Genomic DNA, 26,549 nt, shown 5'->3' with positions numbered 1-26,549 from the left:
GATAACCCCCTGGGATTTCACGTGAATTCTAACTACCATGGAGAAGAAAACAGAGGTCTGAAAGACTCCATACAAGACAGCTCACACAACAAAGATGTCAATTCCCATAATATATAGTTACCAAACTTAGTTTGGTATCACTGCTACTGACAGTAGCAACCACATTTGGATCCCTGAGCTGTGAGCCAAATAAATAATGAACATGACTGTGGAAAGGCTGTCTCCATCTCTTCTTTCATTACTCCTCTGATACATCCCTAATATCAGCTCTGCTAAAACAAATGCTTACCTGCATCCAAAGTCAACCTAATGGAAGGGCCAAGTGAAACAGACCCACAACAACAGCAGAAGGTGGGCATTTTTTTGAATTGTCCTTCAATCTGTTTCTGAAACAAATTCCTCATAAGTGAAAAGCCATCATACAAAGAGAAAGATACAGAAGCATCGGTGCTTTTATTTTTAATTTTCCTTCATATTTAAATTATATCTTGTAGTCATACGTTATCAAAAAAATGGCCCCGCTGGTCTCCTTAAAAGCGATGAGGATGTCTACAATTCAAGCATGATCCTATAGGACAGGCTGGACCCTATGTTCTACTACCGCATTCCCAAACATACTCCAAAAACAAAGCAATAAGAAGTTTTGGAATTAATCATAAGTTACTCCCTCCATAAGGACAGTGGGTCCTGATACTTGGCAGAGCAAACAGCACCTGACAAATTGTGTATTAATGAAATACAAAGCACTAATCAAAGAGCCATCAGCACTTCCCAAAGCAGACTGTCAAAATAAAAAGGAAAGTTTCTAGCAGGTGACATCCTGCCATTGCACTCTGTGTCCCTCTGTTAGAAGAGGAGGGGTATTTCTACTTCCCTGACCTGGAGTAGCTCCCTTGAAAAAAGGGATGCTCCCTTCTTAAGTTCAGAATGGGGAAAACAGAAAGGAAAAGCAACAAGAACACTGGAGAACAGGGGAAGACTACAGACTCCTAAGAGGTACAATGAGTTAGTATTAGAGAGCAAATCCAAAGCAAACACTTGCAGAGACCTGGGGGTGGAGAGGAAATTGCACGGATTTTGTCTAGTGTCAGAAGCCATTCGAAGTTCCCAAACTAGCAAGCAAAACCATTTTAAAAAGCCCTATAAAGAATGGAACAGGGTAGGATTTGGTTTTCAACTTTATTTAATTGGCCTCACCCATATAATTTTAAATCATAGCTTTGGAATTGGGAACATTTGGCATACTCACAAAAAAAGGCAAGGAAAGGGACTGTGGAAAGTGGAAGAGGTAATTTCTTGTTAAGCCAGACACACCATAAAAGAGAAGTTCAACTTCAGTGGTCAGAGAGCAGTTCAGAGCATGAGTTAAAACCAAAGTTTTTTGTGTCTTTGACTTCTTGGTAGAACAAAAGATTTATTTTTGGTAGTCAAAACCCTGCTTTCAGCTGTCTAAAAGCATCCTAAAGACTAGACACTTCTCATAAGGCTAGTAAAATGAGAAAAATCTGACAAGAACACAGGTCAGATGGTGAAATTCTCCCCCTCCTTCCACACCTTCTGGAAAAGATGAAAGAATAATTAAAACTCACCTTGATAGGACTAAAAAAATAGTTTATCAATACGTTTCAAAAGAATGGATGGGAAAAATGAGAAGACCTAAAAGAAAAACTAAGAACCCAATATGCCAGCTCGCTCCATCATGTTGCAATTAAAAAATTGTTATCTGATACATGTTCTTGCTTGCTTGACTTGGAACATACTGAAATACCTTACCTCAATATTTTTAATAAAGCGTGCCATGCCATTTTCCATTTTGTAAGTGAAGCTGCTTTGGAATTTAATTATTAACTTTAAAATCAATTCTAAAATTTAACTTGCCCACAATAATTAACAAAAGGAAACCCAGATGTCAAGTCAGTATTGCCTCACCAATTGCTGCATCCATCTTATTTTATTTATAAAAAATATTAGAGCTGTTGACATAGAGGTCTCTTGAACAGGTAGCTTCAAATGACCAGGTCACAGTTACCTTTTCTTTTAAGTACCTTAGTTCTCAGGATCTTTAAACCTTTGAATTGTATGTCAGAGTTTAATAAAATACCATAAAAAAATCTGTCCTATACAGAAGCTCGCTTTTTTTTTTATTTGCATATATATTCTGCATGGGTACTGCTCAGATTTTAAAACAGAAACCTGTTTTATTTTTAGCAGGGCAGCTTTGAGTCATCTAGTGTAAAATTCTAGCACAGTTAGATTGTCACAGAAAATCACACTTGGTCTACTTCCCAGCAGCATTCCCAGCATAAAGCTCAAATTTACATTATGTATGTAAATTTAAAAACTGTTATTGCTACAGTTTCTAAAATCATGTTAGTTCTTCTGAAAAAAAAAAATATTTGTCATATCTAAAGCCATTATCCATCCATACCAGAAATAGGGTAGCAGAAAATTTCCCTTCCATTCTTGCCAACTTGCCCTTATTTTGTGACCCACCACGCCTGGCTCATGCTAGATCATGCTCTGGGTCTTAGAACATGCTTAGTGCAGGGAAAAAGAAAAAGGAGAAAAAAAACAACAAACAGGCATGCAGTTTCTTACAGGGCTACTGCAAAGCATTTGAAAAGTAGACATATCTTCATCAATAGTGATGGCAAAACTTGAGAATTTGCCCAGTTGAGAGGGTCACGGACTAACTTGTAATAAAATAAATAAATAATTTTTTTCATTGAAAATAGTTCTGGAGAAACAATTGTAACTAAATATGCAAACATTTGGATAAATGCTTATTTGCGACTAATTATTTGAAAATAATTCTTTGCCTTTGGTAGATGTGCTTTTCCTCACTTTTATATATCAAGACTCTCAAAAGAATGAGTCCCACTTCCTTTTGCTCTCAAGAACTGGTTCTTTCTGAAAATGGAAGAGAAAGCAAAGTTGTCCTTTCTGAGATGTAAGCTTTGAGTTCCATGGCTCCAAAACATCAAAGACCTGTCTCCTATGGAAAATTAACATTGGACAAGAGAAAACGCAATAAAATTTCAAAACAACTTTGAAAAACAGATTTTTAATATATTGTAAAGCATGTAACTGTTTAAAAAAATGCAATTAGTGATATAATAATTCTGTTTAGTGTAAAGGTATAATTGTAGCATAAGTGAACTCCTGCAGTGCTAACTTCTTTACATTTTGAATATTTCAATTCAATCAAGTTTTGAAAATAATATTTGAAAAAATTTCACAGTGACTTAAATAGGCAATCCCTAAACTTCTGGATCTGGTTAGTCAGATACATTACCATTTTATCTCATTTATAAAAAGGAGGAGGGGATTGATAGAAGCATCATTATTTAGCAACTTTTTGCAGCAATTTTAAAAGGTAATACATATCACCATGTATCAAAAAATCTGCATTTCATATATGACAACCGTTAGTAACATTAAGTTGGGGATCAAAATTCTTCAGTTACTGTAATTAGACTAATGCTGAATTTTGGACTACCTTGCAATCATCATTAGCTATGTTCATAAACTGAAGATGCAATAATCCAAGATTAAATTCCCTCTCGCAATAGGGCAGGGGCCCTTACAAACACAGCTGGACACCACTGGTGTGCATCCAGACAGATTTTTGTAACCTGTATCCTCTAGAGAGGAGGAGCTGGTTTTCTGGGCTCTCATCTAGGCGTGGGGCTCTGACTTAATGAGCAGGAAGGGATTTCCACAGGAGAGGTTTGTGGTGTTTAACCAGCAGACTACCCATCCCTTTCCCAGGAACCCTTGCCCTCACTGCAGGAACAATTCAGTTGCTCATGACATATCTACCAAGCTACCGCTGCTGACAGTCTGGTAAATTAAAATAAACCAGCACCTATTTTCTCTTAGCATTTCGGCCTGCAGGTTGCAGCAATTCAGCAGCTGTTAGACAATAAGCTGACCCATGTCAAGATCATAGGCGAAAACTGCTGAGGCCACACAAAAGTTAGCTTTTTGGATCAATCACACCCACTGTAGTCTTGACTTGTACATAAAATATTTTAAAAACTTGAACAATGAATAATAACAATATTAAAAAATATGTCAACAAGTTTCCTTCTTTACTTAATAATAATCTACTGTAGACTATGGAATTAATCTACAGTTAAGCAGAATTTCTTCCACATAAATGCATAAAAAAGGCAGAAAATCCCGGCCCATCTCAGAGTCCAAGTGAGCTCTGCAAAGTTGTCTTAAAAAAAAAAATCCTTTTATTTATTTTGCAAAGAATATGAGATCACTGTGATTTCAGGTTGTATTTTTAAAAGACAAACTAACCAGCTTTATTTATTCTACAGCACATTTGTACCACTATAATGACAGTGGAAGAAAGGCTTCTGTTCTTAGGGTTTACAAATGTATCTCAATGCATTAATGCTACCATTGACAGAACAAGAGTAAACAATTTTCTTGAATTAATTCATTTATTTGTCAGACTATAACATCATGAAGTAACTCAGTATAATTGGGTGTAGTCTTTTCACTTTACTAGGATATCTAGACATATATTTTTACACAGACTAGTATGTAATATAGTGTTTTATTAGTAAATACTATTCAATTCTAAAATCTACGCATCTAACTCCTAAAGATGTCTTAGTAAATCAGAGTGTTCTTCTCATTAGAAAAATGGAAAATATAAAAACGTGTGCATAGAAGCAAACAAGTTTACTTAATTTATTTTGTTTCCTAGGGCAAATCTATAGCGATCTGAGAAAAAGAAATGCAAAAATAATTGAAACATTGTTCAGTTAGTTCCAATACTGTGGCATGCGTGAAGATGAGGGAAGAATCTAAGGTAGCTACTGTGAATAGCCAGGGAAAGTATGCAGAATCTAGCTATTATGTACACAGGACCCTTCCTTCACTCACAAGTGAAAAACCTCTCAGAGTTAAAAGCAGAAGACCAGCACTGCATTTGAAGTGAATACAAAACTGTCAACTTTCAGTGCTTTACTAGTTACAGCATAAGAAGAAACTACGCGGAGCTGCTGCATACGTGGTTGTGCTTTAACAAATTTAGAGTATACAAGAGGCATAGTTTTGCCTTTAAGGTCTCGTGACTGTTTTGAACAGAACACCAGCAGTATGGGGTAAATATTCTCCTACAGTTGTTTAAGACGATAACAGGCCAAATGCATCTAAATACTACTTTGCATCAAGAATAATTACACTGTGAAACTCAACGTATATCAATGAGGTCAAATTTTAGAAAGTTACTTTTAAAAAAAGACTAGACGTATATACCAATAATAAGAGTACCCCCAGGCCGACTCTAATGGGTCAAGGTGTAAGTCAGCTACCGATGGAGTAGTTCTAGGATAAGACTTCCCTATTGGGAGTTCACTGCATTATCCCACATCCTTTCTTCAAACAGAATAGCACATAATGCTAGTCACTGCAAAGGCCAGTGAAACACAGTCTGCTGATAGGACTGGTATAGCAATCCTACGTGTTTCTTTGATATCATGCTCAGGGTCCTAAAAAAGCACACTATTGTACCTCCTGATGAACCAGTCAAATTACCAGTCCTTATCCCTTTGCATTCTGAAAAAGGCTAAGTAAATTCCTATATTAAATTTCTATTCTGATAAACCACTATTATCTCCACAATATATATAGGAAAGGGAAAGGTATACTAATTTACCTTATGGCTACAATGCAAGTTAGCAGCAAAGTCAAACTCAGAACTCAAAAGTACAAAATCAGACATACATGCACTTGGACTGAGCACAAGTTATTGAAAGAGAGAAAAGAATGGTTTTAGGCAACAAACCTGTGAATATATTTAATAAATATACAGGGAAGTTATACTAATATATTTATTTAGCACTAGGTCTCCAGGAACAGTAGATTATAAAACCTGCACAGAGTTCTTAGCTAACAGCAAGATTTTCAGTGTCCTTGTTCAGAGAAAAAAAAAAAAGTACACTTTCAACATGAAATCTTCTAGAGATGCACAAGAAACTCCTGTAACTTGGCATTTCAGATTTCCAGGGCAATTAACTCCCTACTGTATCACATCACTTAACATTAATTAATTGCTAAAGATGTAGTTATGTAACTTACTGAGCTGCTAAGGATAAAACAGCTCCCGAGCTCCCAAAACTTGAGTGGCATGCCAAATTAATCAGTGAAGCACGGGGATTTACCTTCTCTTCTGAGATTGCCAAATCAAGCAGTCATTCTCCTTCCAGTGTCAACTAATGGGAACAAGTCAAGTAAATGTCAGTCAACTATTAGAGTGCCATCAGTCCACCGCTGCATGGACAGCCTCATGGAGAAAAAGGCTCTGAGAAAGTCCCATTGTCGCTCCACATACAAAAAGGTTGGAGAGTTCACAGCACAGTACCCTTGGAACCAGGTCCTCTAAATGCGGATCACTGCTGTTTATTTCTTCAGGACAAATCCCAGCCTATTATTGTGTTAACTTATAGAGTCGTAGAATCTTCATGGTTGGAAAGGACCTTTGAGATCATCAAGTCCAACCAAACAACCTGCAATCTCTGCCCTTCAGAGCATGCCCTGGAGTGCCAAATTTACACGTTTCTTAAATACCTCTAGGGATGGTGATCCAACCACCTCCCTGGGCAGGCCGTTCCAGTGCCTGACCACTCTTTCAGTAAAGTAATTCCTCCTAATATCTAATCTAAACCTCCCCTGCCCCAACTTCAGACCATTTCCTCTGGTCCTGTCGTTATTCACCTGGGAGAAGAGGCCAACACCCACCTCTCTCCAGCCTCCTTTCAGGTGGCTGTAGAGGGCAATGAGGTCTCCCCTCAGCCTCCTCTTCCCCAAGCTAAACATGCCCAGCTCCCTCAGCCTCTCCTCATATGACCTGGTCTCCAGACCCCTCACCAGCCTGGTAGCTCTCCTCTGGACACACTCCAGCGCCTCAATGTCCCTCTTGTACAGAGGGGCCCAGAACTGAACACAGTACTCGAGGTGAGGCCTCACCAGTGCCGAGTACAGAAGCACAATCACTTCCCTGCTCCTGCTGGCCACGCTATTCCTGATACAAGCCAGGATGCTGTTGGCCTTCTTGGCCACCTGGGCACACTGCTGGCTCATGTTAAGCTGGCCGTCCACCAGCACCCCCAGGTCCTTTTCTGCCGGGCAGCTTTCCAGCCACTCTTCCCCAAGCCTGTAGCGTTGCTTGGGGTTGTTGTGACCAAAATGCAGGACCCGGCACTTGGCCTTATTAAACCTCATACAGTTGGCCTTGGCCCATCGATCCAGCCTGTCCAGGCCCCTCTGTAGAGCCTTCCTACCCTCAAGCAGATCAATGATCCCACCCAGCTTGGTGTCCTCTGCAAACTTACTGAGGGTGCACTCAATCCCCTCATCCAGACCATTGATAAAGATATTAAACAAAACTGGCCCCAGAACTGAGCCCTGAGGGACACCACTGGTGACCGGCCGCCACGAGGATCTCACCCCATTAATCACAACTCTCTGGGCACGGCCATCCAGCCAGTTTTTAACCCAGCGAAGAGTACACTTGTCTATGCCATGATTCGCCAGCTTCTCCAGGGGAATGCTGTGGGGGACGGTGTCAGAGGCCTTACCAAAGTCCAGATAGACAACGTCCACAGCCTTCCCCGCATCCAGAAGGCGGGTCACATGGTCACAGAAAGAGATCAGGTTGGTTAAGCAGGACCTCCCCTTCCCAAACCCATGCTGGCTGGCCCTGATCCCTTGGCTGCCCTGCAATTGGTTACCAATTAGTATTGTGTTACCCAGAAACATCTTTATTTTCAGGATAAGCGTAAATTAAGTAATGTACTAATTAATCTCACTCTCATATATAGCCTGCCTTACAAGTTAGAGGTGGCATTGGCCCACAGGAAAACAAAACCAAAGATCAATGACATTTGAGTCCACCCACTCAGCTGCACATTAGCTTAGGGACAGAGCCCAAACTCCTTTGTTCCTTTTGAAAAATCTGACAATATTTTACAGCTTCAAAACATGGTGCTAACACAGCTAAACAGGCATAGAAGCTGAGTCAAGCAGCAGGCCATTGAATTGCATTCCCAGGAAGAGCCAACTGCTACCATTTATATAGTGCCTTCTGATTCCATGTGGATGACTGATGTTTGATGACTCTGGAATATGGAAACAGTTTTTAATCATTTAAATAAATTACAATTTTGGATGGATGAACAGAGGCTGCATATGCACTCTGAAGCTGACTCAAACACACTGAGAAGGAGAGAGTTTCAAGGTTCTGTCTGAATGGATTTAAGGGGAATGTGATTGTACAAGTCTTTTTACTGTTCTTAAGTGATTTGGGATGTGACATATTTCGAAGACATTCTTCCCACAATCTCATTGATGTTGCTGGCCAGGGACGAGACCTGAAGAAATAAGTGGCTGTGGTTCTGGTGCATCAAACAGGCAAGTCCCTGTCACCAGCAGTCAGCCACTCAATTCCATGCCAAAGTGATGCACATATGGACATTCGTCTTGCAACGTTTAACAGTTACCATCTGTCTCATAACAAAGTCTGTTGTAGACCGATGATGGTGTGACTGAAACCGCCTTATTTTTAAGAGGACAAATTTAGGGACCTGGCATTGCGGAATCTGAAGAAAATGCCACAGGCTCTTTGGAGCTTAATTTTCTGACTATTCTGGTATTTGTTGAAACTATATTCCCAGGACTATGAATACACACAGAGTTGCATGCTGTTATTCACAGTATGCAACCAGTACTGTTGTCCAGAAAAAAGCCTTGCTATCAGTAACCTTGAAAAGTAAGGTCCTCCAGCACACTGTTGCATCATTTACTTCCAACATCACCCATAACAATGTATGGGCGTCCTTCACAAGCACAAAAAAGCTTGAGAAGTACCCAGCTTTGCAACCTGGGGGAAATTTGCCTAGAATTCTGCAGAGTTTGCCAGAATGATAAAGGTGCTTTGTTGCTTTTTTGAACTGTTCCAAGTAGCTCTGAATAAGGCTTTGAAATTGATCTTAAGTACAGTGGAGTAAAAGGTATAGCAATCTTCTCTAAGCCTTTCCAAAAATTCTAGACAGCTCTCAAATATTACAGATTTTTTCTGATATCTGTACAGTCATCTTCAGCACTACACCAGTTTCCCAAGCTGCGTGTTACAATTCTGAAGAGGAAAGGCTCTCTGTTCTGTCAGAAGCACAGACACATCACTGCGGTGTTTGACAAAGACTAATGTGGAAACACACGTGAATGATAGAGTGCCCTTGAGAGAATAAATAACTTCAGAAATGAATGTCTCTGGCATGTGACACTGTCCACCGTGACATTATCAATAGGACATCGTCTTTGCAATAGTGGGAATAGCCATTGTTGTGTTTCCACAGAGACAAACTTAAACAACTGTTTTTGCCAGCACTGAGGCACGCTTTGTTATTCCTTCACTAGGTGCAAGTCTCACTCATTAGGACTGGCCACAGCACTGGGGACAGATGCTTAAGAGATTCGAGTTACTGGCTAGTAGCACATAAACTTTAGCAAGGTATAGATAAGAAAAAATTAGCTATAAGTCTCAACTTCTTCTCTGTTTTATCTTCTTTTACATTGAATAGGTTTGAGAGGCGGGTCATGCACTTGCAGGACAGCACAGGATGCCAGCATTACCGCTGACAGGGGAGCACGCCGGTGGAATGCTACACCAGTGTGGCACGGCAGAAACAGGCAGAAGCCGGCATAGAAGTAAACACGTGCCGTGGGATCATTTTCTAGCAGAGAAGGTGAGGCTATACCCCAAAGTTTATCAAACAATACCAGACAGAAAACGGTTTCATATTTTTTCATACTTTTTCTTGAAAGCTGGATTGAACTATTGAAAATATTGGAAACACATGTCTGCTGGGGCCACCAAGCTCATCTGAGTAGGGGGATGTAATGAAGCTGCTTAAGCAATATTGAGCACAAAGCCAAAACTAACTCTGAGGAATTTAAGATTCCGACCCAAATGGTTCAGAAAGCACAGGGCTTTCCTTTCTTGGAAAAAATTGACCTATTTCCTTTTGGTCAACAGAAAGATACAGAGCTAGATGTTCTCTGCTTCACTAAGTTGGAGGAAAAAGTTGTTTAACGGACTTGCTTGCAGTTTCTGGGAGCACTATTCCAGAAACAGTTTTTGGAGAAAGCTACTTGTGGCATAAGTTAATTTAAGCAGCACATGATAACCAGAACCGAGAACGTTTCTAGTTAATGGCATGACAGACTCCATAAAACAATGATATGTCCTGCAAAATTGCATCAACATCAAAAAATTGAGAGCATGCTTGGGGTCACCTCCCTGATAACTGCCATTACCTCTCTCTTAGTTATTCATAACTCAATAAATTTTACATTGAATTCCCAAGCCAAACCTTTCTTCCTGCTATGCCTCAATCTAATCAATTGTATATAAGTAATCCAGAAATCTTCACAAGTGAGGAAAAGATTAAATTCAGACTTATATGCCCATTTATACAGAATGAAAGTGAGGAGAAAAATCACTAAATGACTGAACACTGAAGAGCTAATGTGTGATGGACTTGTAGATTACATACAATAAGTACATTTAGCCAAGGAGACCACTTTGCAAATACAGACAAACCTAATTTTAAAAGCATGGAGTCAGTTGCAATGAACCAGTTATATGTTTACAATATTACAACTTATATTCTTTTTTAAAAATGCAGCTCTACCTGCAAGTATTTTCGATAGGTAAATCTGTAATTTTACAGACTATTTTTGGATTAAGCCTGACATGACCCTGTGGACACATATGTTCAATATAAAGCCAAGGTTTGGCTCATTACTCACATAACAAATAGTAAAAATTTAAAAGACATCTAGGCCTTCAGCAAATATTGCTTTTTATGAACAAACATGAATCTGTTAATTTTTCAAAATTAAATTCTCAAACTTGTCAGTTTATCAGAATGCTAAAAAGCACAATCACTTTAGATTAACAAATCAAGTTAATCATCATTGAAGAATAAAAATTGGGACGAAGTTACAAGACCTTGAAATATAGGCTGATACTGGGAAAGCATCATACTTCCCTGACACACAGAAGACGGTGGGACACAAATCCTGAACACAATTTAGCATCTTATTATTCTCTTAGTGTTATCCCTCATTTAAAAGTCATTCCAATCAACACATTATTAAGAGTAAATAAACACATACTCTAGTTTGAAGCCAAACTTCTTTAAAGTACCTAACAACATTACGTAAGCTTTTTGAAAAAAGGTTGCACAACCACAAAAACCCAAAAGCTTACCGTTAGATAGTGAGAGGCTGCGGGGGGTGGGGGGGGAGTGGGAAGGGAGTCATTATGATTTTCTGAGGCATGTATTCTAAAAACATTATTGTGAGGTCCCGAGAGTATCTATATGAAAGCTTCCCAAGAATTCTAACTTACGTTTTTCCCTTATCTGCCAGTCCTACAAATTCAACTTGAAATGTGTCAAGCTACATTCTTCCAAGTTCACATGGCATCACCAGCAATAAAACTTGTGTAATGAGAATTTCACAATTCTTCTGAGGAAGAATAAACAATAGAATAAAGCACTCTAACTGCTATGTTAGATACGCAACAATAGCAGAATTGTTAGAATGAAAATGAACTATTAAGAAATTGAGCACAAACCAAGATCACCCATTCTGAGGATGAAGAATGCGGCGTTTTTTATATGCACTACCAGAAAAACAAGAACAGAACAAAAGTGTGCTGTTTGTTGCCAAGGTTATGTTGTTTAAAATCCAAGTTATACAATTCTATCAAGTTAGACTTGAAATCCAGCACTTGAGTTAGAAAGATAAAACTTCAGAGACTGCTTCTTGCAGTTCTAACCTCAGCACTCCAAAGTCAAAATAAACACTGATAAAAATCACGCAAATATGGCCTGGTCAGCAACACTTGCCCTGTCTGCGAGCTATCTGTTTTAGATACTTTAAAGTCACAAGCTCTATTAAAAGATTCAGACCTTCTTCCTTCCAGATCAATGTCTGCTGCTAGACAGGCACAGTCTTAATTAAAATTACAGAAGGAAGCTGAGAAGTAGTAAAATACTGTCTTCACAAATCTGAATTTAGTTTGTTGGCAGAACTCTAAAACAATACATTATTTATGAACTGCATGCAGTTACATGTATGCATATTTTATGGATTTAATATAATGGATCCAATCATTTGGAGGGATTGCAAGAGCTCAGATTAAAGCAAGATGTCACATATCATATTAGATGTAAAGCCAAAATTTAATGAGACAAGTAAAGGTCAGAGCAGCACACTGCAGTTTCAATTTGATACCCCCCCTCTCCTCCCTGTTCTTAAGCATGCATCATAACTTCAACTTTAAACACAAAGCAAAAATAAAAGTTAGTATAAAAGGATAATCCCAATGCCAAGATCACTAAAGCAAACAGGAAAGTTAAACTTTAGTTTCTATTCCAGAAACCAAATGATTGCAATTCAGTTCATCTCTAGTCCTCGTTTTCCAAAGTATTATGACGCAATTTTCAGTGATTGATGCCTGATTAATTACAGCTTGATCCAAAGTTTGAAGTTACAAACACTCCCTACTGGTGGGTTAAAAAAAAAAAAGCCAAAACCAAAACAAATCCCAACAACTGTGTCTAATGGTAACATAGCACCTCTAGAAGTGCATTACCTCCACTTTTATGTATTCCAACTGTTTTCCGTATTGTACTGCACTCAGGAAACCCCACTATCATCATTCCTCTTCCCTGCTCCCCATTCTTTAGTACTGAGCGGAAAAAAAAAAAAAGACACAGACCGTAAGTCTTAAATGAAAATATACTTATTTCAATAAGATCTTCCCTTAAAGGCCTTAGAAGTACTCAACCTGTTTTAGTTAGCCGCCTCTTCTCTTCCAGGTGAACAAATATACACCCAAGAAAGATGAGAGTGGACAAGGAAAAGCAGATTGGTGCAGAAGAAACAAGGATGGGACAGCGAGGGGCTCAGAATCTGAGCAACACTGGGATTTTTATACTGTTTTTTCCTCTTTCCAGATTACTTATTTCCTATCCTCTCTAAGTTTTGTCTTTTCCCCTCACACAATTTGTCTCCACTTTTGTTACTATTCCTCTCCTAATATGAATTAGTATTTCCAAGACATAATTTGCTGTTAATTTAAACTCATTAAGGAATGACTAAACTCCAATCTCATTTACTTTATCTTTTCCATTTTTATGCCTGTTACTGTCATTTCTGGAATACATCAATCCCCCCCCCCCCCCCATTCATAACATGAGTTAGATCGTCAAAATAATTTTGACTTCCTCATTCTTCAAGATCAGTATATATTCAGACAACTTTAATATCACAGAGAACTTAAACATAAACATTCTATCTCACTGGTTTCGGTACTGCTCTTAATTACTTTTATATTGGTCTCAGTACTCCCTTTCACCATTTTTCAGGCATTTTAAAAAAAAAATATTATTGTACTTATAAAACCACTTATATAATACACTTTTGAAAAGTGAGTGTGATATTTCCAGGTTTCTGCCCCTTTATCATTTATCTTCCATCCTCTCAATTTTTAATCCAACAGTTCTGTGTATTTCTTTTGCAACATAATAATTTTCATTTGCTCCTGCTTTCCTTTTACAGAGCTTTTCATCTAACGTATGTTTTGACTCTGCTTCTGCATTTCATTTTGCAAAAATCTGTCTTCTCCATCGTACATTAGAAGCACTTCTTAAAAAAAAAAAAATCCTTTCTGTTGTCCCTCGTACGTCCAGACCTTTTTCTTTTTCTGACCCTGCTGAGGTACCCTGCCCACGTAATGTCCACTTTGGGCAGTCAGCATTCAGCTTTTTGATGCTCTCAATGCTCTCCAACCACCATGCACTCCTGCAGCGTCCCACACACTCTACTTCTGCTCTGCTGCAAGACAACACTGAAAAAATACCAAGATTCCCTCTAGTACCTTACCTGCCAAATTTTTCCTTCAAGGCTGCACTTCAGATCTTTCCTTTCTGTTAACATGCTAGAAAAAAACATATTTATCTAATTCTACTCTTCACAGCTTGACTGCAATTCTGGTTAATTCTTTGTAAACTTCTAAAAATCTTCATTTCCACTATAGTTGATGCTGCTTTAAATCTTAGTTCCAAATCCCATGATTTAAGCTTCATTTTCTTCCCAGTTTTCTTCATAATTCAGAGCTTCTTTCTATTGCCTCTTTCTGTGATTGCCATCTCAAATTTCTCACACATGATAAATACAGTATTTCTAAGACTTTCTTTTTTTTCCATCTTTTTTTTTTTTTGTAAAGAAGTTGGCTTATCCTTTTCAGGAATAGAGATATAGTCTTTCTTGAGTAGATCTCACTATCTTTACAGATATGAAGGAAATATCCAAAATATATGAGCATGTATAACAGAAGTGATGATCACCATACACCATGAAAGCAAGGACACGACAGTTTCATTTTTCCTTTTTAAACACATCATATACTCTAAGTTTCCCCACCCACTTTGCCTTTGGGTATTTTTGTTTCAGTATAGTGTTGCTTTTCTGACCCTTAAAGCAGCAGACTATTTGAAACAAACGATTCAATTACCCTATGAGTTGTTTCTTAAATTTTTCCTTTTATTCCAATCATTTTCTTAATTGCTCTCCAATTGTCCTACTACATTCCTTAATAATACACTCTTCCTACTCAGAAATTAACTTTGCAAGAAGCAACTGCCAGACTTCAGAGGCCATTTGTCCATTTCCAGCCATTCTACTCAGAGAGTTGTACTCCATCGCAGTCAGGCTTCCAAGGATGCTTTTCTTTAACATGCGATTATTTCTCACCAACTTTTAAACAACTGAAAAACTTTTTTAGTTTATATCGCTCAGTTTTTAGCATACTTTTCCAAGCTTTTCCTATAAAGTAACCCAAGCTGAGAAATTAATAAGAGCTATATTCTTGGGATTTCTTCCCCACACGTCTTCTCACAGAGAATCCATGTTCAGTTAGAGAATGACCACGTCAGAGCTCTGAGCTTATTTCTGGGTCCCTTACTTCTCAACCACCAGTCAAGGCTTCCTGAATCACTCTTTGCTTTCTCCCATTATGTTCAACAAATAAATACATATTTAAGTTATTCAGGTCTAAGATTACTTACACACTTTTTCTCTCTAATATGCCAATGAATATTACTGTAAAAATTCATCCAGAGTTTCTAGTTTAATTTTTGGTTTACAGTTAAACTATTTTTTTTCTATCCTCACTTTTTTTTTTTCTGCTAAAGCTTACAGAGTAACAGCTTCTTTCAAGATTTCCAGAATTCTCTTTTCCCTCTCTCACACCCTCCCATCTCTCTTTTTAAAGCCTCTTAGTGATGTTATGTTATTCATGCACAACTGTTTGAAGTTTCAGTCTCATTTGAAACAAAAATTAAGAGATGACAACCCTTCTGGAGACAAATACAATTCCAGATGGCAACTGGAGCCGAATGAAGCTCCCAACTCAGAGTCAAGGTAAAGGGAAAAGTTCACTGACAAAACCCAACCAGTATAAGAAAGGAGCATTGACATAAAACCCCCTGCATTTCATTGATTTAAATTTCTTCTTTTTCTTGACTCTATACCTGTTCTGTGTACTTCATAGTATAATTGTTGAACACCACCTGGACTGATAGATTAAGAGGCAGTTAAGTATGAGACACAGTTTACCAATAAATTAGCTGATGTCAAAGAGGTCACTCCAAGGAGGATGGAAATAAAATCCTGGGCTCTTTGAACACTTCAAAGTTTAGGAACTCCGAGCCTACCATATGCACTTGTTTCTAAACCTCTTCAAACTACATGTAGGAACGGAAGCAGAATTTCATGCCTCTGAAGTAATAAACAGCTGCAGAACTCTCTCCAAAAAGTTGACCCCTAATCAGTTGTCATGGAAGATATCAGCAGCGTTCCACCTCTACACCATCCCCATACATCAAGCAACAGTCATACTGACACAGAAGGAACGCGCTAACTTGAGCTCTCCTGATGAAGAGGATTTTTTAAGGTATCAGAGCAAAAAAATTGGCTTCACCACATAGTAAAAAACACCAAAAAACTCAAAGCTTTGAAAGCTGTCTGGATGCAAAAAACATAACCATTTCAGAATTATAATGTTATATACAATAAAACACATGCAACTTACATTTCTCTCTGAAGTATTTTTATCACAAATATTTTCAAGACACTTGGTGTCTCAGAAAATGAAAAACTTAGTAAAGAATCAGTAACTATTTTGTACAAATGAGCAGCAATTATTACTATAATGAATTTTTCCTTTTTATTGGCGGGGCAACCTTTGTTAAATTATAGTTTAATTTATTCCAAATGTGCATTTAATGCTATTTGCAGCAAGTTTTAATTATATAGGAAGTCTGGAAATTAATAAGCCAGGATCATTAACAAAAAGGTTATGAATACAGTTTGTATATTTTTATTTATAGGATTTGTACACCTGTCACAATTTAAAAATATACACACAGGTATATGCTTAAAGAGTATTGTGACAAAAGGCATACTTTAGTTATAGAAAAGCTAAGATACCTGAAAGCCAATTCATCATTATTGTTCTTCATCATGCCCATAGCCAAAAAAATTATCCTTGTATAAAAAAAAAAAAAAAAAGGTTTACATTTCAATCTTTCATGGACAAACTTTCAAGTTCTTACAGGATAAATACAGGATAAATGTGGTTAGAACCACAGAACAACGCAGGCTAGGAGGGCCCTCTGCAGCTCTCTCATCCAACCCACCACTAAAGCAGGGCTAGCCTCAAATTTAGCCCTGTTTACCCAAGAACTCATCTTGGTAGGTTATGAAAATCTCCAAGCACAGAGATTCAACAACTTCTCTGCATATCCATTCTCATTGTGACTTTTTTCTCCTCATCGCAAGATTCCTAACTAAAGCTAGGGACCTTGTCCTTGCCTCTTATCTTTTCACTGTACACCTTGGACAAGAGCCTGGCTAAAACTTCCTTAAAACCCTCCCTTTCACTCTTAGGTACACTGTAGTTGTACCGATAACCTTAACAGAAACTGTGTGAAAAGAATAAAGAGCACAACTTCAACATAAATCATGTCAAAAAAAACAAGCATAGTCTGAGCAACAGAATCACTGGCACCCACTCAGTAGTGCTCGTAGTGAACATAGACAATACAGAGCATCAAGTTGATTCATACTCAACACTTTAAATTATCACTAATTCTTTTTTAAGGAAGAACAAACCTGAGCCACTTTAACGGAATTTTGAGTAGAACCACCAGCATGATATTCTACTTTGAACTTTTTCACGAGTTCTTCAAATCTGTTAAAAAAATAAAAAGGTGGAAAAGATAAACGTTAAGCTCTACAATTTGTTTGTTTGTTTTCAAAAGAAGACATGAAGATTAGAAGTGGATGACATCATGTTATTTGAAAACAAGGTATTCAGATACATTAGCTATTACACATGGTGCAAGCTGGAAATATCTATTCAGATTTCGTACAAATTACAAAGCAAAGTGTGACATCAACTTGAATGCTTTCCCTTAAAGTTGCAAGTGGAGTAAATAACTGAAGAAAACCCCCACATTATCTGAAGCATAATCTTGATTGCAATGAACCGATAGATTGATAAAATATATGCTTGAAGAAAAATTATATAAATAAAGACATTCAGATACTTATTCCACATTATTAAAGCTAGAAACAGAATGTAAAATGAAGTGAGAAGATTGAGGAGGTCTGGTGTCTGGTCCAAAATTAACTTGACCCAAATAACAGTGCTACGTTTTACGTTTTCATATGGAATAGTACATTCTGACACGTGAAGCACTTTTATGAACAGATCTACTAGTATGAGAAAATCTGAGAACAGAAAAGCCAAGAGTCTCCACATGAGCTTTCAAATCCTTCAAGTCATACTACTGTGAAAACATAGCACTCTCTGGTAACATCCAGGAGTATATTAGGTTTGAACATTACAACAAATATTTAAACTTTTAATGGAAATATCAACCCTCATATTTCAAATCAAACTTTAGGGTTAAGACCCAGATAGGGTTCTGTAAGACACTCCTCCTTGTCCAGGGTATGTTTTGCATCTCTGCTGCCAGTGCACCACAGCTTAAGAACCAGCCTTCTCTCTAGTGCCAGGCTGTAGAAGAGGGAAGCGTCCCAGAAAAGGAAAGGAGAAGGAGGGAGCTGTGGAGGCTGCAGGGAGGCTGTGCACAAATACTGCATCATGCCTTTAAGTTCTAAGCAGACTTCAAAATGAGTGAATTAAACAGCAGAATTAACCACCTCAGAAGACATCAGACTCAGAAGGAAGTACTCCTGCAGGCAAGTCAAAACGTTTACTGTAAGGTTTGTTTGCACACTTGAGGTTCAAAATGACCTCCAGGTCAACCCTAATTAATAGCATAGATTTTCCCTTAAAGTCTATTAACTTTGGATATTTACCTTTAACAAATGAAGCTTGTCCAGTTAGATGTATTTCAATGTATTTTATCGTATTCATCTTTAGCATGTTTTATAAGTGACACATCTTTATTTCAGACACAGTGAAAAGTGAACGCTATCTGCCAACCCTACCCTTCCTCCCCCCCTCACAACCCTAATCTCCTTATAGTATGTGAACAATGGCTTTGAGGATAGATTTGTCAAATAATGACTTGTTTGTTTAGTAGGTTTTGATTTTCAATACCATGTTACTAACAAGAGCACTTTTATTTCTACAGTACTTTCCATTTAAAATGTCTGAATAATGAGCGACTCACCCTAGCAAACTACCGATGGGCAGACAATTAGAAAGAATCAAGAACTAAATTACTACATATGCTTTTCAGTTATCCACACTACTAATTATCCACCAATTCCATGTCAAGCAATTGAAATCTCAAATGATAGCAAGTAGCTGAGAGTGGGAAAAAAAACAACAAAAAACAACAGGTCTCCTAACAATTGCTTCTCAAGCAAAGACGTACAAACCGTCATGAACCAATTAAGTATTTTGGCAATATTTTTTCTTTAATGTAATTGACATTTTACCTTTTCAATCAATTTGAGTGGGTACTGCCCAAATCACGTGGTTATTTTTGTATTCTTGTATATCTACAAGCATGCCAATTGATACTGTAATTCCTTTACCTAAAGACATCTCACTTCCTATGTTCTTATTACTTAAAGGCATGTTAAACCTTACAAACTTAGTATACTGCAGTTGATCACCTAGGTTAGCAGCTCTAAATCTAGATGAGTATGTATTTAAATACTTATCTTGTAGTTTGACTGAATAAAATAGGTGGTATCTGAATTTGTGGAAAAAAATGGAAACAGCCTTAAAATACTGTCTGTATTATGAAGATTTCAAGGTGACAGCTATGTAAACTAAGAAATAATGTGAACAAATTATTTTGCAATTACTTAATAGAATAAAACAAATGGCAAGTGTCTTTCACTATTTCAGATTGAACATTAAAAGACCTAACTCCTTTTCTTTGAATTAAAATGGCATAAAGGTCTATTATATAAAAATAGAACATGAGTCCGTACAAATGCAAGAAAAGGAATTTTTGCTGGTCATTTTCCATGACACATCAAAAGGACGATATACATTGTGGTGTTTTAATCCACAAGAGCCTGATAACCAAGTTGTATCAAGAATAACCTCAAAATTAAGAATGCCAATAGCTTTTTATCTTAAGAAAATGAACAGTTAGATGGACATTTTTCAAAATGTCAGCAGATGGCACAGGCAGCGTGGGAACACTGACTTTGTCACTGTCTGCTGTGTGCCTGACCTGCAAAGAGAAGACTGTCATTCCATCATGCCTCAGAAACATGGTGTTTGCTTTTATAAAACTCTCCATTTTAAGGAAGTAAGTTCAACTGTAGAAACTGCTCTGAGGCCTGGGATTGCTAAACAGAGCTTCTGTGTGTGCTCCGGGACCAAGCTGTTATCACACTTAGGATAATTCAAGAAAATTAGAACCTTATGAGCAAGACTGAATAATATTTTTTGTTTCACATTCTGCAATTGTTGGTCTTTCTGAGTATTTCTGAAGGCTCTGCTATATCTGAGAACTGTGACCCTTCTCCTGACCTAGCAACATACCATTACCTTAAATAACAGAATAATAAATCCTACAATCAGCACCATATAGAGGGGCCCCTATTTTTGGTACCATGAATTTGTTCACCACATTACAGTGCATTTTAACAAAAACAAGTTTGCATTTGCAGCAGCATATGTTTTCCGCTGTGATACTGCTGATCAACTCTAGCACTGACCAAAGAGGATATGTTAATGTTTTGCTCAATTATACTAAAGGCAATAGCACTTCTTTCAGTTGCCTTTTTTTTTCCCCTCCCCTTTTTAAAACAGGATTGACTCCTAATTGAACTTGATACTGAAAGGTAAGTTTTTTCAGTAGCTTCAGTTTTGACGGAATTAATGGCTATTAAAAAAATATAAGAAGGTGATGGAAGAAGCTATTTTATAAAAGAATGAAAATAAGAATGAGAATAACATTTTTTACACTTTTTTCAAAAACAAAAAAACCACCTGCTTACATTACAGGAGGTGGAAGATTATTTTTAAAAGGTACACACTCCTCTTACATATGCCATACCGTTACCTCAAACTGGAGACAGTTATCAGAATTTCCCCCCAGTAAGTGTCACTGCTGACAATTTCACCACCCTGGTTGTCACTCAAACCATTCATAACCTGAGCATCACTTTTCATCTTCTCTGTGCCCTCTTCCCAAGCTCTGTTTAAACCTTAAACTATTCTTTCATAGCACCTCTTAAAAAGCACAATTTCCTGTACTATACAGATAAATGCACCCATCTTAATATCTAATCCCTGCAAGGATCCTTGGTGTGGGCTATCCCTCTGGCCTCCCTCCACACTCCTCTTCCAGCCCCTTCACACTCCTTTCAAGCAGAAGCTGCTTCTTCACATTTTCAAGGCCCTGCAAAGCATCACGACACGGTACACACCATCCTTCAGTCCCTACATTCAGATTTACAACAGCCCCCGGGCACAAAGCAGTCACCAAAAATATTTTTCTCTCGCTAACCCATGATATCATCCAATGTCCAGTTACTAGCATTTTCTATGAATATTAGCAAATCTACTTTAAATTTTCCTTCAGACCATCTTTCACCATAATGTCTAAAAAAAGTCATCATCAAAGCCGTGAGATTTCACAAGGCTATTCTCCAGCCTAATGACTGGCAATCCTCTCCTGGATCAACATCCATCTCTCAGAACTTACTTTATACACGAAATCTGAGACTTTTTTGAGCTGGGACTATCTTCTTGTTCTTTGTTACACAGCAACAAATACAGTCATGTTTGGCTCACCATGGTTTCAAAACCAAACTGACAACAAAAATAAGCACATAAAACATTCCCTATGACTGAAGGCAGACAACATAAGGCAATGGAGACGCAGTAAGGAAAATTAAAGCAAATCAAACAATGCTGTTAAGTTTTTGGACACAACTTACAATAGAACACAAAGAAACTCCTTCTGAAGAGCAAAATGGCCATAGAATACCAACAGTTAACTGTCTTACACAGAGAGAGCACCAGTAAAAAAATATTTCTGACACATGTCAGAAGCTACTTATCTGCAAGAAGTAGAGAAACGCAATCTCTTGTTTTTCAGCAGGGTGTGTTGCCCTGGATATCTTTTGATGTATCTACTTATTACCTAAAATGTACTCAATAGCATACAGCAGCAGGGAGCTACACTTTAAAAAAAATCAGCTGCCAAAAACAGCTAGGGAGGAGAGAAAAATAATTTCTGCCCTTTTTGCTTTGTATGCCAGATAATGACAGCCTGAATGTAAGACAAAAATCTGGTTATTTTGTATAATAATAATACAGTATTTCCAGTGGGTTGTACATTTTTGTTTGATATTATAAAAAAACCTTCAAAAACGCTAAGATGGAAATCTCTTAAATGATCAAGAAAAGGTTGCAAGTTGCACATAAGTCTAACTTCTTGGAGGCAAGTTGGGGCTGGGGAGGCAGCCTTTGTTGATCCCTCTAGAGGGGAAGGTAGAGTAGGACTGGGTAAATTTTCAAGCTATTGGATGAATTTTAATTAGATTTTAATTAAAAAAATCATAATTAATGGTGATTCTGACACCTTTCCCAGATATTTATTTTTAGTTGCAAGAAGTAGTCATATTAAGACATGGCAATAGCTTAAATGTTCAGCTGTGAGGAGAACCAGACCAACACACTGACAGTTAGATGTTTGATCCTTTTAATTGCATTTTTTAAAATCTGCTTAAATCTTCAAATTAAGTAGCCTGTGTCAGAATGTCTACGAAATCACTCCATAAATTAAAGAAAAAAAATACGTGGGAGAGTAAGCATCGTATTATACAACCTGTTTTAATAGAACTAAAAGTTCAGTAAAACTACAAAAAAGTAGGGGTTTTATTTATTTCCATTTTTAAAGAAATATTATTTCCATTTTTTTAAGAAAACCCTCAAGGAATAAATCAACACAAACAACTAAATGATGCCAAACCTGCATCCTGATTGTTTTGCAGGGCATGGCAGAAGCAGTTAAGCATACATCTGGACAAGGCTGTCGTCTGTCACATTCTCAGTTTCATCACAGCCTGGGCCAGTGCCAGAGCAACGCAGGCAGCCACACCGCCAGGCAGATGGGGCACATGTTGGAGAGAGACAACCTTCCCTGGTCAGTGTTAGCAGGCAGGCCCAAGCCCTCATCGTTTGATCTTAAGTAAAAACCTAATGCAGATTTAAGGAAAAAGTCTAGTCTCGAGATTCAAACATTGTAATTAAACCAGATGGTATTTTTTTTTTAAAACAGAAGTGAAATAGAAAATACTTTAGGACAAATACTGTGAGTAAAAAGAAAAGTAATTCATATTTTTAACTCTAAAGAAAGTACCTTATTTCTCTAAATCTTACAACTCAGTGTTCAAAGTTCAAACCCTAGAAAGGCTAGTTATATACATGAACTATTTCATCCCTAGTCTTTGACATATAACCAATTAAGACTGAGACGCAGATATAATTGGTCCTTCTTACTTAAAATTGGACCTGAGAGGGCAAAAATACTGCCTTTTAGAAACGAGGTACAATCACAGAGGTACATGAGAAAACTGTATAACAGCTGCTTGGCAATGACTGACTTTACCCAGAGCTAGTTCTTCTCCTTATTAGCTTGGCACAGAATTAAAGAGCTTGGGAATGGGTAGGGGAGGAGAGGGGAAGAATGAAACATGCTAAAAAGGAAGTATTGGAGACAGGTTAGCACCATGGACATTTAACACAACAGAAAGCTAAATGTGTTAGGAATATGATTGCTACAATTGAATATAGGAGATTATGGTATTTTTCTCCTTTATTTACTAGAGTTCAGAAAACAGTGACTCTTCATGGAAGTATTTACTGTTGCAAACTAGAATTTCGCATAAAGTATTTTCCTAATCACCTCATCCAAACAAACAGCAAATGAAAAAAGCCAGTAATTCCAACCAGGTTAGTATTATGAGTACCAAATGTTAATATATGAAAGAAGAAAAAAAAAATGCATAGGCAAATTGCAAGATTCATAGCTTTGAAATATTTTACCACAAATGTTAGCGAGGTTGAAAAAAATGCACTTAAATGTCAGTTTGATAAAAGCCAAAAGAACATTTTCCACATGTGTTTGCATTTAGGCATATTGAAACAAGATGGAAAAAGTAACAGTCATTCAAATGTAAGGTTAAAACATCAGCTCTTAAGGATCATGATTTAAAGACATTTCTCAAAGTAATTTTTTTTCTTTTCTCAGCAAAGTCAGGCACATTTATGCCAGTGTTCTTGAAAAGTCTCCCTTATTCCAGATTATCTAGATATCTTCCTCCTCAATATTATCTCAGAAATGTACATGATTACACTCAGAACCATCAGCCACCACAAGGCAAGTTTTACTGTCGATATTCTGAAATGGTGTAGGGAAATGAAAAGAAAAACTATACCACTAGATTATTAAAAGATTACAGTTCTGATTCTAACTGTTGCTAAACACTGCAAATACACAACACACAATGTATACACAGAGTACTCTCATGAACCTTAAAATATGTGTATTATATATGATTACTATGGTATAGGTCAAAGACAACTAAAATTTCTCTCCTATTAAATTTCTAATGAAAACATTTTTAAAAGTTTCATCTGAGGATAGGTAATCAGAAATACTCTTAGAGGATTTCCATCGTTCAGTAATTCACTACAAGTTTATGCTTTCCCCCTGCTGTCTTTTTTGGAAAAACAATCTTCCAAATGACCAACCAAGACTCAAAAAATCCTGTGGACACATCTAGGGATTTGCACCATAGTATTTGTTGCAAAACACAGTAGCCAGAAATAGCTCCCTGCACTTATGCATAGCCAATAAGGGTCAAAAGACATTGCAGGCAGGGAAAAATATGTAGCAGTTACCTTCTTCATCCTTGGATGCGCCAAAGTATGTTCTGGAGCACTAAGGAACGAGGTCATTTCCTTTGTTATTTCTCAGCAGTATTACAAAAACATTTACACTTGCTCCTGATGTTCCCAGTTTGCTGGCAGCTTCTATACAAGAATACTACTTCCAAAAAAACTGTGTAATTTTCTGGTTGCTTCTCATAAGTAGGGGGAGAATACATGCTTCCTGAGACCTACCAGTAGATTCTTCGTGTCTAAATTTCTTTGCTAACCAACCAACGAAAGGGCAAGTTATTTTTCATATTAGAAAGTAGTATATTTCTTAGTTCTTTTAACATCATAACTTTGTCCTACAATAAAAATGCAGAGAAACAAGTAACGGTGTGTGGTTCTGAAAATAAGACTGGATTTACAAAATTAAAAGCAAATTAGAAATCATAATCCTAATTATGCAACAATCATATGAGACTGCAATAGATGCTTCCCACTTGGCACAGTAGAGACCAGGTGTTAACTGTCAATAAACCTTTAGTGAATGCTAATTGAAACTGCTGTTCCACAAGCATCAACTTACTCCAGATAACATCAAAGCGAAAATTTGTTTAATAGAATATTTGCCAAGAATATTTTAATATTAAAAGTGTTCAGTAATCAAGAGATCTTAGACCTTATCTTTGCTACAGTTTCGATTATCTAAAGCTGTAGTACAAATCATATTAAGCTGCCTGTAAAGAGCCGACCAAAAAAGAGACATACGCACGCTCACACCTGGCAGAGAAATATTTTACTGTAGTAACTTTACAATTTGTACTTTTATCTATTAACACATCAAAACAGTAAAAAAAATAAGTTAACCAAGTTGCACAGTTCAGGTTCGAATTCAGAGTCAACAAAATATCAGACAGTTTTGCAGACAGAGCTGTTCCAAAACCATATTATAAACTAATTGTTTCCATGCATCACTCGGATTAAGCAGCATTTTATCTGAGTAATACTCTCTATTAACACAAAGTCCAAAACAATGGTGACAGTTGTTAACCACAACCTAAATCCTTTTTTTGTTCTTTACAATAATATAAATGGTTCATGTCAATTCAACTACACTGCGAAAACATCTATTTTTCTTCACCCCTAGTGCTATTTTAAATTATTTTAAACCGGTAACCAGTCAGTAAATTAAACCAAGAAAACATTAACCTACCACCTACATAAGCCTACCACGTTGTATCAGCACAAAACCTTCAAACATTAAGGGAAAGGTTAAAGAAGAGACTGTGGACTGCACACAGAAAGAAAAAAAAATAAAATATATTCTTCAGTAGGGACAAAACCAAAGATGCTGGATAATCCTTAAAAATAACACGCTCAATGTCTATGAATTTGGGGGTTTCTCAAGGATGCAAGCCTTATACAGGGCTTATCTAGTTAGGAATCTTTCCAGAAGATTTCTAGAACTAGATAGCATCTTCAGATTTCAGGAAATGAACTATGTTCTGAATTAGGAAGCAACTATGTATCTGTCTCTTCAATTAACCTTCTTTCTCAAAAATGTTTCATTATTATAGCTTTACTAGGCTCTTCATCAGTTTTCCAGATTTTGAGATTTTCATATACATCATAATGCAATAATAATAATAGTGAGTGCATGCTTATTCTTACAGGGAGATGATAAATCTCCATTTCAATATATTTTCTAGTTGAAGCTCTAGTTACTTGACAGAATATCTCCTGCAGAGATTAGCCTATTATTATTTGCTACAGACCCTCTCTGAAAGCAAGAAGCCCATTTTCTCCAGATGACTCATTAACAAGCACAACAGAATGAAGTGTTCCAGCCTGAAATGCCAACAGCTAAAAATAACTCATCCCACAGCCTATGACAATTCAGTCCATCTCTTCGCTCCATAGGCACGATCTCAGAGGGTCACCTTTTGGGGAAAAAAATTAGCATATGCAATGAACAGGGCGGGGGGGGCAGGAAACCACCCAAAAAATCACAAGTTACAGAAAAGCTGCAAGGGAATGGTACTGCATAAACCATTTCAAAAAG

General features: G+C 37.3%; 1 protein-coding gene across 2 annotated transcripts in view; it reads right to left on the bottom strand.

Annotated features, from left to right (window-relative positions):
* ADK (adenosine kinase) overlaps nucleotides 1–26,549 on the bottom strand; it is a 298,680-nt gene that overhangs the window by 198,525 nt on the left and 73,606 nt on the right. For both annotated transcript variants that reach the window (XM_063337494.1, XM_063337495.1), the window contains exon 4: nucleotides 17,272–17,350. In XM_063337494.1, coding sequence (XP_063193564.1) covers nucleotides 17,272–17,350 — 79 coding nt within the window. The remainder of the gene's footprint in view (nucleotides 1–17,271; nucleotides 17,351–26,549) is intronic.

Source organism: Chroicocephalus ridibundus, chromosome 6, assembly GCF_963924245.1.
Source record: "Chroicocephalus ridibundus chromosome 6, bChrRid1.1, whole genome shotgun sequence".
Taxonomy (NCBI): domain Eukaryota; kingdom Metazoa; phylum Chordata; class Aves; order Charadriiformes; family Laridae; genus Chroicocephalus; species Chroicocephalus ridibundus.
This window is presented reverse-complemented; position numbering and strand designations above follow the sequence as displayed.